Raw genomic sequence first — 15,663 nt, 5'->3', positions numbered from 1 at the left:
AGCATTGGAATCCTTCAAGTAAATTGTAAGAAAAAATAATTAAATTGTAAATATTAAAATATGCATAAGAACACAAATGGGTCAGATTTAAAGTAAATTGGCTGGGAAAATGAAAAGTACAGTAAAAGGGTTTTGTATGAATAAATAAAACTAATATTTAATTAATTCATTGTTTTTAAACATAATTTAATTAGAATATTTGGAAAATATAAAATTCTGATACACATTTGGGATTTGTAATGTCGCTGAACGCATACGGGGGTACCTTTGTGGGACTTAAAGCAATTAGGGAAGGCTTAAAGAATGAAAAGAATCAATTAAAGCAGAAGAAATTCCAGTTTCCAGAGCTGGATGAGAAGGCCGAAAAAGTAATTGTCACCTTAATATCAGTGGAGTAAGTTTCACAATAAATAAATGTGTAGGAATTTAAAATTACCTGAGGTAAAAGCGCCCTCAAAACTAGAACTGGTAGTTACTGCTATTTTTGATCAGGATTTCATAGAAGAGGTAAGAATTGAAATAAAAATGTGTTTTAGTCGTTAACACATTCAAGGCAAAATTCTAAAATAATCGAACCCGAATTCGTCCATGACTCTTATTACGGCAGTTTTGACTCATTTGAGGTAAAATTAACTCTGTTTAAAGTTGTTTAGATTGTTTTACCATGTGATGCGAGGAATGTTTTAACACTATATCTGTCATGTATAAAAACGACCGTACTGGAAGACGGTGGAAAGAGAGTAGAGTTTAGAGGTTATGGATATACACAAATGATTGATCTTTCAAAGTGCTTGGATCATAAACAAACTAGAGAGGAACTGAGGCTGACGGAAAAGAATGGAAAGAAGGGAGTTACACTCACCTTCCGAGTTGTAACCACAAAGGCAAACATAGGCCCAGAGATTCCAGAAGATAGAATTGCCAAGTCTGTTTATTTATTTAACTTTTTTTCAGCTTTTTGGACAAGTTCAGACCAGAGCAAAAGTGACTCACTTTAAACATATCCATTAATATCCTACTTAAAATTTACACATTTATCCGATTTCCCATTCTATAAGATAATTGTTTGAAGAAATGTCGAGTACTTAAGTTTCAGGAAAAATACAACGTTAGTAATGCCAATGTGCATTAAAGTGCTTGCGTAGTGTCTATGGCTGAAACTGCTAAAAAACAGCCGTAATTAAAATTTAAGAGTATCGGATTTTTTTATTTTTAAAACTAAATTTAAATTTTCCGGAAAAGCTTTAAATGCTATTACTGCACATTCGGATCATGGTCTGTGCCTCAACGAGTAAATTGCCAAAATTCATTGCAAAAACTAACAAATTAACAGCTTTAAAATAAATTAATTTGGTGTAAAATATTAATAATAAATAAGGGAACTCGAATTTTTAAATAACATAGTCAAAATCGAGGATTTCCAGAAGATTCTACAAATGTATAGTAACTTTTGGAGTTTAATTTAGGTAATTGAGGAGAATAATGAAAATCCTTACACTAAATGCAGTTTTATTATTTTATATTTGCAAAAATGTAGTTGCAGATTTACCCATTCACGCCACGATTGGTGATATGGTTGGACGCTGGTAATTTGAATTTTTGATCATTCTTCTTCAGGAAATTTGACCTGAGCAAAGAAGTCGAAGGAGAAAATGTAAATTGTGGTTCTACCCTTCCAAACACTTTGGAGGGTGACCTTAATCTTGGGGACTATAAGAAGCTGATGACCGGTGATTACGGTAAGTTTTAACACTATTACATTCATTAGGGCTTGGAACCACGCTTGATTTGGAACTCACACTTGATAAAATAGACTACAAAAACGTTACCAACGCTAAAAACAGAGATAATTGGATATCTTTAGCTGTTAAATCACACGGTTATGTAGTGGGTCATTGGACTTCTATTTACGATCAAGGTACTTTTGCACACTAATTCACACATATTCTCACTTTCAACTAGATTTTTAAATTATTTCACTCATAATATCAATATTTTCGAGGGTATAATATAAATTTTCAGGATTTCGGATAACTTTAAACGATGGTCTCGATCTATTGGTTTATCTTTATTTTGAAAAAATCGAGGAAAATAAGTATATCACAAATCCAAACAAGACCCTAATTGGTAATTCTTTAGCCTATTAAATATTTTTAGGCTGGGCTTCAAAGAGATATGGAAACAAGTTTACCCACTACTGTTGCTATGGTGAGAAGAAAAACGCTGGTGAAACTAACGTTTTTAACACTGTGGATACAACTGAAAATGGTTACGAACGTTTTGCCAGGGACTTGATCAGGGTGGTTAATGGTAAAAAGACCATTCATCCAGTCACGAACAAGGGTTGGAGTGAGTATAATCGCAATTACTTTTGTACCTGTTCCAGTGAGAGTATAGAGAGTGGCGATTCAAATTTACCCAAAAACTTTACTTGGGACAGATTTGACAATATTAAAGTTGTTAACCAAAAAACATGTGGAGGTTGTTATACTATAGCTTCCCTCTATGTTCTTCATGCTAGATTTTTAATTCGAATTCGAGAGTTGTTAAAAAAACCTGAGTATAAATCAGACGCGAGGCTTTTACATTTAGAAAAGGTTTTGAGTGATAAGAACTTCAACATTAACCTCTCACTTAGCTGTATTCCCTATAACCAGGGCTGTAAAGGTGGATTTCCAGTCAATGTTGGCAAATTTGCAGAGGAGTTTGGCCTAATTTTGGACAATGAAAAGCCTGAGGAAGTCGTCGATAATCTGAAATGTCCACCCAAAGAGGAGAATTTCAGGCTATTTGCAAGTAATGTGGGTTATGTTGGTGGCTGTTACGAGTGCACTCGCTGCTCAGGTGAAACTTTGATCATGAATGAGATTATGCTAAATGGGCCTGTAGTTGCGGGAATTGATGGAGAACACATTAAACATTTCAAGGAAGCGGTGATTAACCCTTCTGAAGAGGACCTCAAAAAACACCGCGGACTGTGTGAATTTAATGAAAAATTTTTGAGTGGAATGGAGTTTACAACTCATGCAGTAGCTTTGATTGGTTGGGGTGAAACTGACGAAGGTTTGTTTTTTTTTAATTATGGATTTTAGGCTTTAAATATTGGGTTGCCAGAAACAGTTGGGGCAAAGATTGGGGAGACAATGGCTTTTTCAAAATTGTAAGAGGCATAAACGCATTTGGAATTGAATCTGAAGCTGTGGTTTTAGATCCAGATATCGAAAAAGCTCTCAAAAATACCACTGAACAACCCATCAACACACATGAACTTGCACAACCCCTCTTATAACCATTGCATTCTACATTTTAATACTACTATACACACTATACAAATATATAATAGTGTAATAACATGAATAATATAGTTGATAGTAGATTAGAGAATTAGATACCCATGGGCTCGATGAAATCCTAAAAATGTTAAAAAATAAAACAAACCCTAAGACTGGTAAGGTAGCCTTTTTTATATGTCGCCGGGTCATATACAAAGGGTGGCAAGAGTATCCTTTTACGTAGCATTAGACCCCAAATGGCTATTAGCCAGTTAATTGAAAGTGCGATAACTAAAGGCTTTAAGGGATAGTTAAACTTACCAAAGAGATATCGAAGTTTATAAGAGTTACATTCTGGAAGTATTAAAAGGTCAAAGATGATTGCAAACAGCTGACAAAAGTTAAAAAGATGCAACAACTTTACGACTTTAGGGCACACTTTAAGGAAAAGTGCCGAATATGTCACTAAAAAGGTCTTCTTTTTACTTTTAGCGTCATAGCTAGTAAAAACACTATAACTAACACAACATGCTAACATTAATATCCCCTAAATTATTCGTATTCCTAGTTATTTAGTACCTGAATAAGCCAAAGGCAAGCTAATAGATTAGTATTAATATGCGCCAGGCAAATAATTTTATTGTTTTGGCGAGGAGCGTAGTAGTCCCAGCCATTGTAAACTACCGCCGAACCAGCTGTAAACAACAACCCAGTTCCGAGATAGTAGTAGATTTGGCTAAATGTGTAATGTGTAATTCAAAAACATACCTTGATCCTAGGAACATTCACCCTCAAAACCAGAACACGATTAATTTGTAATTATTATTTTACAGTTTTATTTTTAAAAATAAAATAACATTAAAGTTATTCCAACCACGGTATAGTGTGTATGGGTTTTGGAATCCTAACACTATTATAAATTTTTAAACAAATTTACATAGTAAATAAATTCAATTTTTACTTCTACACAAAATATATTAATTTTTTATTTTTTTAAAAAAGACCCTTCTCCGCCAAGCTCTGTTTCAGCATTGACAGATTCCTGTCCGAATGAATTCCATAACCATCAATCTACCCCAATTGTTATTTATTTGTTTTACCTGGTGAAGAACTTTGGCTATATCTTTGATCATCGCCCCTATTAATTTCCCCTCTATTAACTTCTTTTGCACCAAAATCTCTATTATCTCAGTAACCTTTGAAACGAGTCCATTTTCCCTCATTAAAAACTTCTTTAACAAAGTTCTTACAGTGAAAACAACCTATAATTTGTATTTACCCCTTTATTTATATTAGTATTTCCTACATCAATGTTTAGTGTGTCGATTTCGTGCAGTCTTCTTGGAAACTCTGAGACTTGTCCTGTTCTTAAAAGGTGTGTTATGAGCCCTAAAATCTTCACTCGTCTCATTAAAACTATTTCCATAGGGAACTGAATAACAAGCTTGCTTCCCTCCTGAATTTAAATACATTAGTTATCCCAGACTTCATAATTATCTTAACCCTTTCTAACCTTTGCTCTGTGAATGTTCTTGTTAAATTTAACCCATTTTATGGTTTTGCCAATTAACTCTACACCAAGAATACCTCCAATGTGGACGCGGTTGATTTTCCTAATGTACGACGCACTCACTAGTCCGTCAACAATTGATCGGGCCTACATCTCATTTATGGACCTTGGCAAAATACCAAGAAAATACAGAATAAGTCCTGTGCCTCTGTGCTTTCAGCGCAATTTCTCGGAACAGCCCCCAGTAGTCTCATGAATGCCATTTCCATAACACTTTTGGGAATAATGTGCATTAACTCTTCCAATGTTCTACTAACCCTCATCACATAACTGAAGTATTAAATTTATAAGTTATTTCTCACATGATTGACCTGAATATTGACCTCTGGATGTAGAGTTGCAGAAATTCATGAGTTAGATATCTCTTTTTAATTTCCTCGAAGAACTAAATGACAATTTATTAAACATCGTTTACTTGTAGTATATATTCTACGTCATTGTTCCTGTAAAGCACATCGATCACTTCCTGGCATATTTCTCTGTAAATTAAAAGTCTACAACAAATGAGATCTTACGAATCAAACTCTTTTAGATATTCTTTAATCTCTTCATCATAGCTTAATGAGTAAACAGCAAGCTCGTTAACCTGTTCAGGGCCAATGTTAAGGAGTTCTGAGAAGTAGTCTTCATCTTTTGGAGCAGAGTCTGAAACATCCATGAGTTCTGAAGTTTTTTGAGCCTCATTTTCCCTTTCAAACGCCTTGAACTGCATCAGAGTTAGTTGAACCAGCTTGTAGTTCCTTGTTACACATTCGTAAAAGACGTAAGGAAGCATCTCCAGGTAAGTCTCGTAGAGCACCCCTCTGTCGATCAGAAACTTGATCAGGTGTAAGGTTTTCAAAGAAGCGTTTGGGTTATCCTATTTAAAAGATGATTTCAGTTTCACTTAACAAGTTCTATTGAGTCAATATTCTGTGTAATTTTGTCCAATCCAATCACGATATCGCTTTGTTTTATTATCATAGCAGTGAGCAAATTCGGCAATAAATCGACTAAGCAAATAAATGAGCTTTGATATTACTGAGTTGTTTTGATGACTTCATATCTTTGTTGAATGTCAGCTTAATCATTAATTCGATGAACCTAGCATGATGACACGAAAGTTCATTTTTCAGTGCTTTAATAACTGGCAGAATTCCATTTTTATAGAAATCTAATTAAAGTGTTAATGATAGTTAGCTAGTGATCACAGTAGTTACCATTTATTGTTTTTTCGATAATTTCATCTCGATCGAAATAGTAAGGAGTGTCTGCTTTGAGTTTTTTGTCATTTTTCTAAAGAATGTAATAAAAATCATAACCCACCTGACTTATGGGCTTCAGTATGGCATCTCTATCGCTTTGGAAGTTATTTTCCTGATAATTTAATAAATTTTTGATTGATTTAGTTATATATAATGGGAAGTTTCAGGAAATCAGTTTAATTACCTCAGAATCTGTAGTTTCGTTTATTAGAACGCTTTGGGATATGTTTACAGCCTTTGATTTGGGAATCTGAGCGGTGCTGATTTTACAACATTTCGTTTTCTCAAATTGTGCAGAATTCGACATGAGTTCTGGTATCCTGTTTTTATAAACAAAACTGTTTGTAAAGGGGCTAACGAGAAGACTTGGCTAGTCATTTTCTAACACCATACGTAAAACTTCATTTTTTATCTCTTTGAGTCAGCCATTTGATGTTTCACAATTCCAGAAACCCTCTCAAGAGAGTGAGGAGGTTATAAATAAAATAAAATTAAAATTGCTTATTTTCTAGTTGGATCTGGAATGGAAATAACATATATGACATTTCATAAATGCTTACATATGTTCCCGATAATAGATTATATATAATTAACTATAATTTGAGTTATTTTATGGAATGTGTAAATTATAAACGGAAATTTAACCTTAATGAAAGTCTTATTCAGGAGATAACCTATAAAAATGTAAATTTAAAAGATATCATTGTGTTAATTATTTTTATAATTATGTAAAGATTTATTTTCTAAAATTTTAAATTAAATATAAACTAAATTATTTCTCAACTGAGCATCTTGGGTTTGGAAGGAAATATAAATGTTGTGTTTAAGTTAATATTTCTCACTTACTTTATATAATGTGTGTAATATATTTAATGTAGTGAAATTTTTGTTATATATTTGGTTTGTTTGTTTACTTTGGTTTGATTGGTGTATTTGGAATCTTGGTGGTGGAATTTGAGAAGATGTTTACAGCACGCTATGAATTTTAAGGATTTTAAATGATTTTTACTCTAGGAGACCCGGATTCTTATATTCTTCCGAATATTAGAGATAAAAATGGCGAAATTTTAGCGAACAAAATAGTAAATGTAAAAATAAGTCATTGTCACGCATATATTTATATTTTAACCCAAAAATGTCTGTTTGTGTACAGTAACGACAATGATTTTATGTGTTTGGGAAGGTTTGTGCTGTCAGAACTGGGCAACTATGAGTACTTTCGGGATATAATCGTTCTGCCGACCCCTAATCTTATAGGACTTCTGGTTGATAATTTAAAGCATTTGTTAATTTTAAGCTCTACCAGTACCAATGACACTCCTATAAACTCTGAAGATGAGCTGGAAAATAGAATTAAAAGTCCGCCATGTTTGAAGTTTATCTACGATATAGTAGTACCAAACGATTTCAGTTTCTTCTACACAATTAAGAACCAGTTCTATTTTTGGCTCCACAACCAATCTGGCTTCTACAGGACTATATATAAAAATGGATTTTTGAACCACATAGTTGATAGTATATTACCAGATAATACCCCTCAAGTTATTAATCTGTACCTACTAACAACGAACGTTCTAAATATTAATATTATCGGAAACGTTAATTTTCTTTACAGCCTTTGCTATATACACCTAAAGCTGAATGTAATTGATAATAATTTGATATATAAAGGAACGAGGAATAAAATCTTTAGCCACACTTTGGACGGTATGATCACAAAGTGTGTTGATAATATTAATAACATATCTGAAGAAAATGACTTCGAAGGACTGGAAGATCAAAAATATAACCTTAATGCATCTGTAGAGACAAAAGCTGACTCAACTCCTAGTAAGAATTTGAGGGAAAACGATTCGCTTGAAATCGATGAAGTGAGAAACATATATCACACAAATGATAACCATTTGTATATTCTAACCACCAGTAACCTGTTACTGTGCCTAACAGTTAACGAAAAAGATGATGAGAATTTGGTAGTGAAGGACACTGATGAGGATCAACTTCCTGATAAACTTCCAGATAAAGGAATAGTAATGGGTAAGATAATGTGTGAAAACGTTAAGGGAATGTGTATAAATGAAAACCGTATGATATTTTGTATTCTCTTCAAAGATAATGAAATTAACACACTGTACAATGATAGAATAGTATCAAGGCTTAAGTTTGATAGTGAAATTAAGTCGGTAAAATGGTTAGACGATTACTTGTTCATATTAACAAGCAGTTCAATACACATCTGCACCTATTATTTACACATTTTATATCAAGTTAATATAAATAACGGAGTGAGTGAACTCGTTTCATCTGAAGAATTTTTCAAGTCGGCCTCAGTATTGGAACTTTCAAATAATAATTCATTCGAGAGTCAATTTGGTAATATGAAAGTGTCAGAACCAAGTGAAGCAGATGTAACTCCTAGATTACATAATCCTGATGGGCCTTCATTTCCGGATAATGAAGTTAAGAGTACTGAGGTGGTTAAGGATATTGTGGTGATTGATAATAAGATACTGTTATTCAGAGATAAGGAGGTTTTGTTGTACGATATTATGAATTTGAGAAATAATGATAAGTATAACGTTTTCTACAATAACCACAGCGTCTACTTGGCTGCAAACTATCAACTCTCTCCGATTTATAAGAAGAGCACAAAGTCAATAACGAGCAAGAGAAATAAGAACTTCACATATAACATAAAGCTAAACAATATAAACCACATCAATGATATTAAAATTAACAGCATTTGCAGTTACATGCTGATACGGTATAACGGAAATAATGTCCTTTTGTACAGTAATAACAGAACAAGCCTGGTAAAGAACGACGATACAAGAGTAGTGAGTCTGAACTTCTTCACAAATTACATCTACTATATTGTCCTGGAATCTGGAGATGGGTACAATATCGTGTTTTATAACATTAACGGCAAGTTGATTGAAATTAAATTCAAGACCGAGCCAGTTAAGATACTCCACGACAAGCCATACCTGTTCGTGATACTTTTGAGCAATAACGTCATACAAACATATGACCTGTATTATATAAATTATAAACTCGTAAATACAATTGATATTGATAAGTTGACACCAACACTTAGAGATTTCATTGAGCTACCAACCGAAAGTGAACCTTTTGATGAGAATGAACCTATGGACGAGAATGATTCTTTGGATAAAAATGAAGCCATAAATGATAACGGAACTATAAATGATAAGGAAAATTTAGATGAAAATGAAAATTTGGATGGGCTGGAGCACTCTTATATAGATAAAAATTGGATAGATTTTCATAAATTAACACCATATGACCCGAATAAGGAAAAGGATGACGTTTATATCATAATGAACATATACAGAGAAGTGTATATAATAAACAATAAGTATATAAAGTATCTATTGGGGAATGTTAACCAGATTGTACACGTTAGCAACTATCAATACCTGCTCACAATAACCAATGACCCAAACACCATGACAGTTACTGAAGAGGAAAGTGACTGTGATAGTGGAAATATCACACCCTTTGCTAATACCTCAAATTTAAAAGTTGGTGGAACTACTATTAAGAGCGTCAATACAGGAACAGGGTACATAGTTGATAAAACTGGCAAACTAAGTGAAGTTGTTTTAAATGACCCTAATAACTACATATTGTCAATTAGTGATAATAACCTGATAAATTTAATGAAAGTTAACGACGGGATATACTTGTATAACGACGTGTTGGTTTATAACATTAGCAACGTTGTAAATTATGAAAAGTTACTCCTGTTGCACTTGCTGAATAATAAACACCGAAGTGAAATTTTATCCACAAATTTACTATCCACAGCTACACTACCATCTGACAACAAGTCCTTAGAACTAGTTTATCCGCACTTTAAAAAACTCTATTATAAACTTTTCAGCGTTTTATACCGCAAACTAGATAACATAGAAGATATTAAGGGACTAGATGAGGTGGTGAAGAGGTTCAGTGATGAGTGTAGCTTAGGACTCGTTAGTGACAAGGATTTGATAGTTGACGAAATATTCAACAAGTTACTGGAACTGAAAGAATACAACTTTTGCAGTCTTCTACTACTGACACTTCAGCTGAAAACTAACCCGGTTCATACCAGAAAAAAGTACTGCAACGTTTTAATACAAAAGCTGGTTCAAGAGATAACACAAGTCATTCTTACAGGTTTTAACACCAATAGGTTTAACCTTAACCTCCTAAACAGCATCATCACGTTTTATAACCGCATTTATGAGGATTCTAGTAATGAAAATGCGTTAAATGATTCTGATAAAAATGCTTCAAATGAGTTGGATAAAGAAGAACACGGTGATGAAAATGATAAAAATGAATTTAGTGTTAGTGAAACTGACGTCAGGTCACTGTCAATTGAGTGCGTCGATAACGACATTCTGGTTAATAAACTGATTATGGTGAACGAGTCCAACTTAGATTTCAATGCGAATGTACTATTATACAATATAATTAAATTAAACCACACACAAATAATTTAATTTATCATTTTCAATACAAGTTATAGTATTAGTTGGTAGTATGTATATACATTTTGGTAATTTGTTTGTATATATATATAGTAGTAGTTATATATATATAGTAGTTATATATATATAGTAGTATTTATATGTATACTGAAATATAATGGAATGAAGAGTGTAATACATTAAACTACATGATAAATCTGATAATGAAATTAAAGTTGAGTGCCATATTGCTGAGTCCACTGCTCATAAAGTTTAATATCGTCAACAGCAACAGAGGGTCTAAAGTCTTTCAAAACCTCCTTAACATCCTCCTATAAAATAATTAAAATGAGTTAAATTACAATGCTAATGGTTGGTATGATTAGGTCATCCTCGTTGATGTTTAGAAGACTTTCATTATTATTGTATTTCTTCAGAGTGTAAAGAACAATTTCTTTAACCAAAATATTTATATCATAGCAGTTAAAGCTAAAAACAGTCAATAATAGTTGATAATAAATAATAATATGTGATAACAAGAATTACTTGGTAGTGTTCTCAGACATGTAATGAAGGTCAGAATCAGCCAAGGTGTGTTTTACGTTTGTTAGTAGTTTCTTTATGAGGTCAAATCTATTATTTTGGTTAGGTAGGGGAATGTAAATTCTTTTTTCAAATCTATAACAAATTGTATGTTTGTGTACAATACCTCCGAATTATGGCGTTATCTAGTAACCAAGGTAAATTAGTGGATCCTAGCAATAGAACATTTCCCTCATTACTTAAACCTAATTTAGTATTTAACAATAAAGATAATCAGCTTACGGTTTATCTGGATCATAAATTCAGTTTTGATTCGATTTGTTGCTTCATGCTGGTTAGAATTGCGAGTGTTACAAATGGAGTCGATTTCGTCAATGAAAAGCACGCAAGGACTCTTCATTATACAAAAGTTAAATAAATTTCGTATGTATCTTTCACTTTCCCCGTAGTATTTGCTGAGAATGTTACTACTAGAAACTAAACAGGATTGAAATCTAACTTATTACTTGACAGAAAGTGGTATTTAAACTCATTTGACAAGGCGTTGGCCAGGTGAGTTTTACCAGTCCCAGGAGGCCCATACAATAAAATACAATTATAATTGATGATATTCTTGCCTAATAAAATATTAGTAAGTGGGTTGAGGTTACTGGAGAATAAATTGGGGAATTTCATAGGTAGTAAAATCGATTCTTTCAGTATGATTTTTACACTATCATGGCCTAAACAACAATAAAATAGGGGATCATTTGTGATGTGTATAGTATAAATAAATGATATATTTATTAATGTGTAGTAGTTACCAACAATGTCGTCCCAGTGTATGTCGTTAGAATTTTTATTAATCAGAGACTCAAACTCATTAAAATATTCTGATAAGTATTAGAATGTTAAGATATTACCATTATCATGAGGTGTGGTAGGTGCATCAGAGGGTAGTTTACAGGGAGTTGGACAAACAGTAGTGTTGGTATTTAGGTATGATTTAATGTTTTCAGCTCTTTCAAGGTACTGTTTCATTTTATTGAAGTACTTGTCTCTCAAGTTAGTGTTTGTTTCACCTAAAAAATTATTTAAGTTTTTTAAAGAAAGTTACACTTGCAAATCATTGACCATTGCTGTAGAGCCTTAATGTACATATCTAGTGATTTCTTGTATTCCTTTCTATTGTCCAGGTCAATTGCTTCTCTCGTTAATTCAATGGCTTTTTCTACTTCCCTTTTCATTTGTGTTTTGATTCCTTAGTTTGTTCCTCTTATGTTGTTTCTGTTTGAAATTCTAGAAACTATTAATTTCTAGGAATTCTCACCTGCTCGTTCCATATGAATTTGATTTCAGTTTTATTTAAATTCTTCTTTAGTATATTTATAAACACACCTCCAGGTGTGCGTTTTATGCCATCTTTGCTATACTGGTCACCGTATTGTAATAACTCCTGAAATTTTAATTATTTTTCCGTTTTATTGTGTTAACTTACTAAGGTCAAGTTGAAAATATTCTGGCAGAATTTATAGCCTTTGCAGTGGACGATACGCTCAATTAACTCTATGTTCTTCTCATTTAGCGTAGCACATATTCTACAAACGAGCTCAAACTCGTCAATTTTTAGTAAATTTATTAGTTTACACCTCTTTATTATTTTAACCTTGTAAGCTTCTATATCAACTTCCTCATTTAACATTTATTACATTAACTAAATTGTGATCTAGTTCACCACATATGTGACTGAAAATTAGTATAATTTTGATGTATTTTTAAAAATTTTCCTTGTTTTTTAAAATTATTTTATAGGTTTACTATTAATTTCAATTAATTTGTTTGTTTTTTGTAGTTTAATGTCAGTAACAATCCATACTAATTTCGGAGATTTGAAGATCGAGTTGTACTGTAAAGATACCCCTAAAACTTGTAAGGTACGTTAAGATTCCTAGTATCACTTTCTTTTAGAATTTCTTGGCTCTATGCGCCTCAGATTACTATAATAATACCAAATTCCACAGGTTAGCAGCCACAATAATAACATCTTACTTTAGGAATATTAAGGGATTCCTCATACAGGGCGGAGATCCCACTGGAACTGGCAAAGGAGGTGAGAGTATCTATAACGAACCATTTGAAAATGAACTTGTTCCTCATTTGAAGGTATTGTTTACACATTGCTAATCTTACGTTAACTTTAATTTACTAGCATGACAAGAGGGGAGTTGTTAGTATGTCGAACAATGGCAAGGTTAATGGGAATACTTCCCAATTCTTCATAACTTATTCAAAACAAATGCACTTGAACAACCAGTATACAGTTTTTGGACGGTAGTTTTACCAAATTTTAACATTTCAACATAATTTTAACATTAGTTTAACATTAGTTTAGGCTGATTAGTGGCTTAGATACATTGGAGAAGCTGGAGAATATGCCTGTTGGTAAAAAGAACAGACCTGTTGAGGACATCATTATCACTTCCACTACGATACATTCCAATCCAATCGCAGATTTAGAATCTTAAATTTGAATTTACTTAATAACACGTACTTTATACTTAGTATAAAAAATTAATTATTGCAACTGCTAATAGTAATATTAGTATTACTGAGATGATAAATTGCGTGTTTTTAATGCTGTTGAAGTAGAGGTAGTAGTCGATTCCACTAGTTAGAAGCTTTTTGTTACTAAAATAATTTTTATCAGAGTAGTTAGGCTTACCTTACAAATTCCAAGTCTGTAATGGGCATCTTATGCTTATTGAACGTCTTAATCAGTTTAAACTTGTTTATTGAGTATACAGAGACGGTTCCGTCCCCAAATCCCAGAGCCACTTCATCGTGTTCGAAACTACAAACGATTAATAAAATAATTTGTTACTTCATTGTCAGCGAGGATGACTTTGATTTCGAAATGTTGGTGGATTTAGCCAAATTTAACTTTTTATTCAAAAGATTAAAATTCCTAAATAATTTAGAAAAAGTTGGAAATAATTACCATAAACATAAAACAGTGTAGTCGTTGCTGTACTGGACTGATAGAATGCTGTAAACCTTCTCAGCAGTGACTCTTGGCAAAATTTGAACAAACTTGAACCTGACCGAGTCTAGCTTATGTTTCAACAGCAGCTTTGAGTTTGGCAGTATCTTGTAAAACACCATGTAATCGTCGCACACTGACACCAGCAACTCGTTAAATATGCTACAGTCGTTTATACTTTTTATATGTTCTCGATACTCTAATATTAGTTTACACATTCTGTTACTTCCTGTTTTAATGAAATCAAATGAGTCTTCCCTCAAAATGTTCAATTTATCATTTTCCTGCACCTTGTAGTCAGTAGAGTTGGTTCCGATAGAAATATTTAAGCTGTCAGTAGAATTTTTAGTATTTTTGTTCCTGGAAAATGGAGATGACTTGCCGATATTGTTAGCGTTAACTTCACCTATGTCTATGAAGTTGTTCTTTTTATTATTAACGAGGTTTACTGACGATAAGGAGGGCGAGGATGAAGGGGATGGAGAAGTGTCATCAATGTTTGACAGTGAGTTACTAACTTCACTGCTGCTTTTACTTTCAATTACATTGTTCGTTTTAAATGTATCATTTTCTGTAACTGATAGATTTCCATCTGACAAAGTGGCGTCAGATGGTACGTTATCATCATCCGATAGTGAGGCGTCTTCATTCAACTTAAACTTCCTTAAATTTACATTCTTAAACTTGTTATTGGTTCCTTGGATCTTATACTGGTTTTGAAACTTGTTTACGCTTCTTATTAAGCTTTCAGTTAACCTCCAAACCCTTACGCATGACTCATTTCCGCCAGTTACAAAGTAGTTACTGTCATAACCAAATTTACAAATATTCTGAAATAACATTATTCTCAGCTTATAATTTGATAAATACCTGTTTTGGATCATTTCTAATATAGTCCGTTTTGAATTTTCCGAATATTCTCATTCTGAAAAAGATTATTAACTTGTTTAAATACCCGAAATTTGGTTTATATGAGAATATTATTGTGGAATCATCGATGGAGCCGATCCAAATTTTATGCTAACAATCAATTTAAAAGGTATTCCCCTACCTTATGGTGGTAATCAAGAGAATCTATTATGCCGCGTTGCTCGCTGGTGGTGACTTTCAATTGTAGTTCACCGGGCCTGAATTTCGGGCCGAAGGAGTATATTTCCTGCGAATTGAATCAGTAAATTAACTTACAAGCTTGTTGGAAATCCCGTAATTTTCACCGCCTCCGCCTCCCGAAGTCACCAAGTAGCCATCGGCGTGAGATAACTGAAGAAATTTGTAAAATTAAACAGTTATATATAAATTACCGCAAAGATTGGGTAGTCGAATATCTTGTACGAACGACTCATGGTTTAAGTGTATTTATTTTGTGGTTTTAAAAATTAACATCATCATACTAAAATAATATTATATAAAATTGCAATCTAATATATTTTGTAATCTTCGCCTCATATGCTATTCCAAAATGAGTCGTAAATATTATTTATAAATTGTTGAAAATTTTTAATTAATGAACTTGGAAATATATTTTATTTTAATA

General features: G+C 32.7%; 9 protein-coding genes across 9 annotated transcripts; 4 read left to right on the top strand and 5 right to left on the bottom strand.

Moving 5' to 3' along the window:
- Window positions 1-239: 239 nt before the first annotated feature.
- On the top strand, window positions 240-1,010 carry TpMuguga_03g00358 (uncharacterized protein; the record flags this gene model as incomplete). The annotated part of the gene is made up of 5 exons (XM_061305679.1): window positions 240-394; window positions 423-507; window positions 537-623; window positions 654-925; window positions 955-1,010. 5 exons carry the CDS (start codon window positions 240-242, stop codon window positions 986-988), a joined length of 633 nt encoding a protein of 210 aa, XP_061161011.1. The 3' UTR covers window positions 989-1,010.
- Window positions 1,011-1,482: 472 nt separating this feature from the next.
- On the top strand, window positions 1,483-3,289 carry CTSC (Papain family cysteine protease family protein; the record flags this gene model as incomplete). Its single annotated transcript, XM_061305678.1, has 6 exons — window positions 1,483-1,586; window positions 1,618-1,739; window positions 1,769-1,918; window positions 2,023-2,127; window positions 2,158-3,063; window positions 3,093-3,289. The coding sequence occupies 6 exons, from the start codon at window positions 1,483-1,485 to the stop codon at window positions 3,287-3,289; spliced, it is 1,584 nt and encodes a 527-aa protein (XP_061161010.1).
- A 78-nt stretch (window positions 3,290-3,367) lies between these two features.
- On the bottom strand, window positions 3,368-4,057 carry TpMuguga_03g02470 (putative integral membrane protein; the record flags this gene model as incomplete). The annotated part of the gene is made up of 5 exons (XM_061305879.1): window positions 3,368-3,411; window positions 3,439-3,563; window positions 3,594-3,819; window positions 3,852-4,008; window positions 4,041-4,057. The coding sequence occupies 5 exons, from the start codon at window positions 4,055-4,057 to the stop codon at window positions 3,385-3,387; spliced, it is 552 nt and encodes a 183-aa protein (XP_061161775.1). The 3' UTR covers window positions 3,368-3,384.
- A 208-nt stretch (window positions 4,058-4,265) lies between these two features.
- Window positions 4,266-6,635, bottom strand: TpMuguga_03g02360 (uncharacterized protein; the record flags this gene model as incomplete). The annotated part of the gene is made up of 13 exons (XM_758283.2): window positions 6,271-6,635; window positions 6,148-6,198; window positions 6,042-6,117; window positions 5,864-5,995; window positions 5,734-5,834; window positions 5,367-5,701; window positions 5,258-5,336; window positions 5,145-5,227; window positions 4,962-5,112; window positions 4,786-4,929; window positions 4,579-4,728; window positions 4,373-4,534; window positions 4,266-4,343 (listed from the first exon to the last, which is right to left on the bottom strand). Exons 1-13 carry the CDS (start codon window positions 6,391-6,393, stop codon window positions 4,266-4,268), a joined length of 1,665 nt encoding a protein of 554 aa, XP_763376.2. The 5' UTR covers window positions 6,394-6,635.
- Window positions 6,636-6,957: 322 nt separating this feature from the next.
- Window positions 6,958-10,614, top strand: TpMuguga_03g00352 (uncharacterized protein). The gene has a single exon (XM_061305677.1). It carries the CDS (start codon window positions 7,085-7,087, stop codon window positions 10,598-10,600), a length of 3,516 nt encoding a protein of 1,171 aa, XP_061161009.1. The 5' UTR covers window positions 6,958-7,084; the 3' UTR covers window positions 10,601-10,614.
- A 137-nt stretch (window positions 10,615-10,751) lies between these two features.
- VPS4A (ATPase family associated with various cellular activities (AAA) family protein) lies at window positions 10,752-12,336 on the bottom strand (the record flags this gene model as incomplete). The annotated part of the gene is made up of 10 exons (XM_758278.2): window positions 10,752-10,899; window positions 10,930-11,056; window positions 11,114-11,245; window positions 11,277-11,355; window positions 11,393-11,587; window positions 11,617-11,727; window positions 11,761-11,832; window positions 11,914-11,982; window positions 12,013-12,171; window positions 12,207-12,336. The coding sequence occupies 10 exons, from the start codon at window positions 12,334-12,336 to the stop codon at window positions 10,798-10,800; spliced, it is 1,176 nt and encodes a 391-aa protein (XP_763371.2). The 3' UTR covers window positions 10,752-10,797.
- Window positions 12,337-12,398: 62 nt separating this feature from the next.
- TpMuguga_03g02600 (PHAX RNA-binding domain protein) lies at window positions 12,399-12,791 on the bottom strand (the record flags this gene model as incomplete). Its single annotated transcript, XM_061305890.1, has 2 exons — window positions 12,399-12,545; window positions 12,588-12,791. The coding sequence occupies 2 exons, from the start codon at window positions 12,789-12,791 to the stop codon at window positions 12,399-12,401; spliced, it is 351 nt and encodes a 116-aa protein (XP_061161774.1).
- Window positions 12,792-12,818: 27 nt separating this feature from the next.
- Window positions 12,819-13,639, top strand: cyn-10 (Peptidyl-prolyl cis-trans isomerase-like 3). The gene is made up of 5 exons (XM_758277.2): window positions 12,819-13,023; window positions 13,058-13,110; window positions 13,144-13,252; window positions 13,299-13,420; window positions 13,482-13,639. Exons 1-5 carry the CDS (start codon window positions 12,946-12,948, stop codon window positions 13,612-13,614), a joined length of 495 nt encoding a protein of 164 aa, XP_763370.1. The 5' UTR covers window positions 12,819-12,945; the 3' UTR covers window positions 13,615-13,639.
- A 1-nt stretch (window position 13,640) lies between these two features.
- Window positions 13,641-15,543, bottom strand: TpMuguga_03g00349 (putative integral membrane protein). Its single transcript, XM_061305676.1, has 9 exons — window positions 15,431-15,543; window positions 15,315-15,389; window positions 15,181-15,285; window positions 15,085-15,149; window positions 15,000-15,054; window positions 14,088-14,959; window positions 13,971-14,054; window positions 13,812-13,940; window positions 13,641-13,777 (listed from the first exon to the last, which is right to left on the bottom strand). The coding sequence occupies exons 1-9, from the start codon at window positions 15,470-15,472 to the stop codon at window positions 13,648-13,650; spliced, it is 1,557 nt and encodes a 518-aa protein (XP_061161008.1). The 5' UTR covers window positions 15,473-15,543; the 3' UTR covers window positions 13,641-13,647.
- Window positions 15,544-15,663: the final 120 nt, after the last annotated feature.

Source organism: Theileria parva (genome assembly GCF_000165365.1).
Source record: "Theileria parva strain Muguga chromosome 3 map unlocalized ctg_530, whole genome shotgun sequence".
In the NCBI taxonomy this organism is placed as follows: Eukaryota; Apicomplexa; class Aconoidasida; order Piroplasmida; family Theileriidae; genus Theileria; species Theileria parva.
Note: the sequence above shows the minus strand (reverse complement) of the source record. Positions and strands in the feature narration are given on the sequence as shown.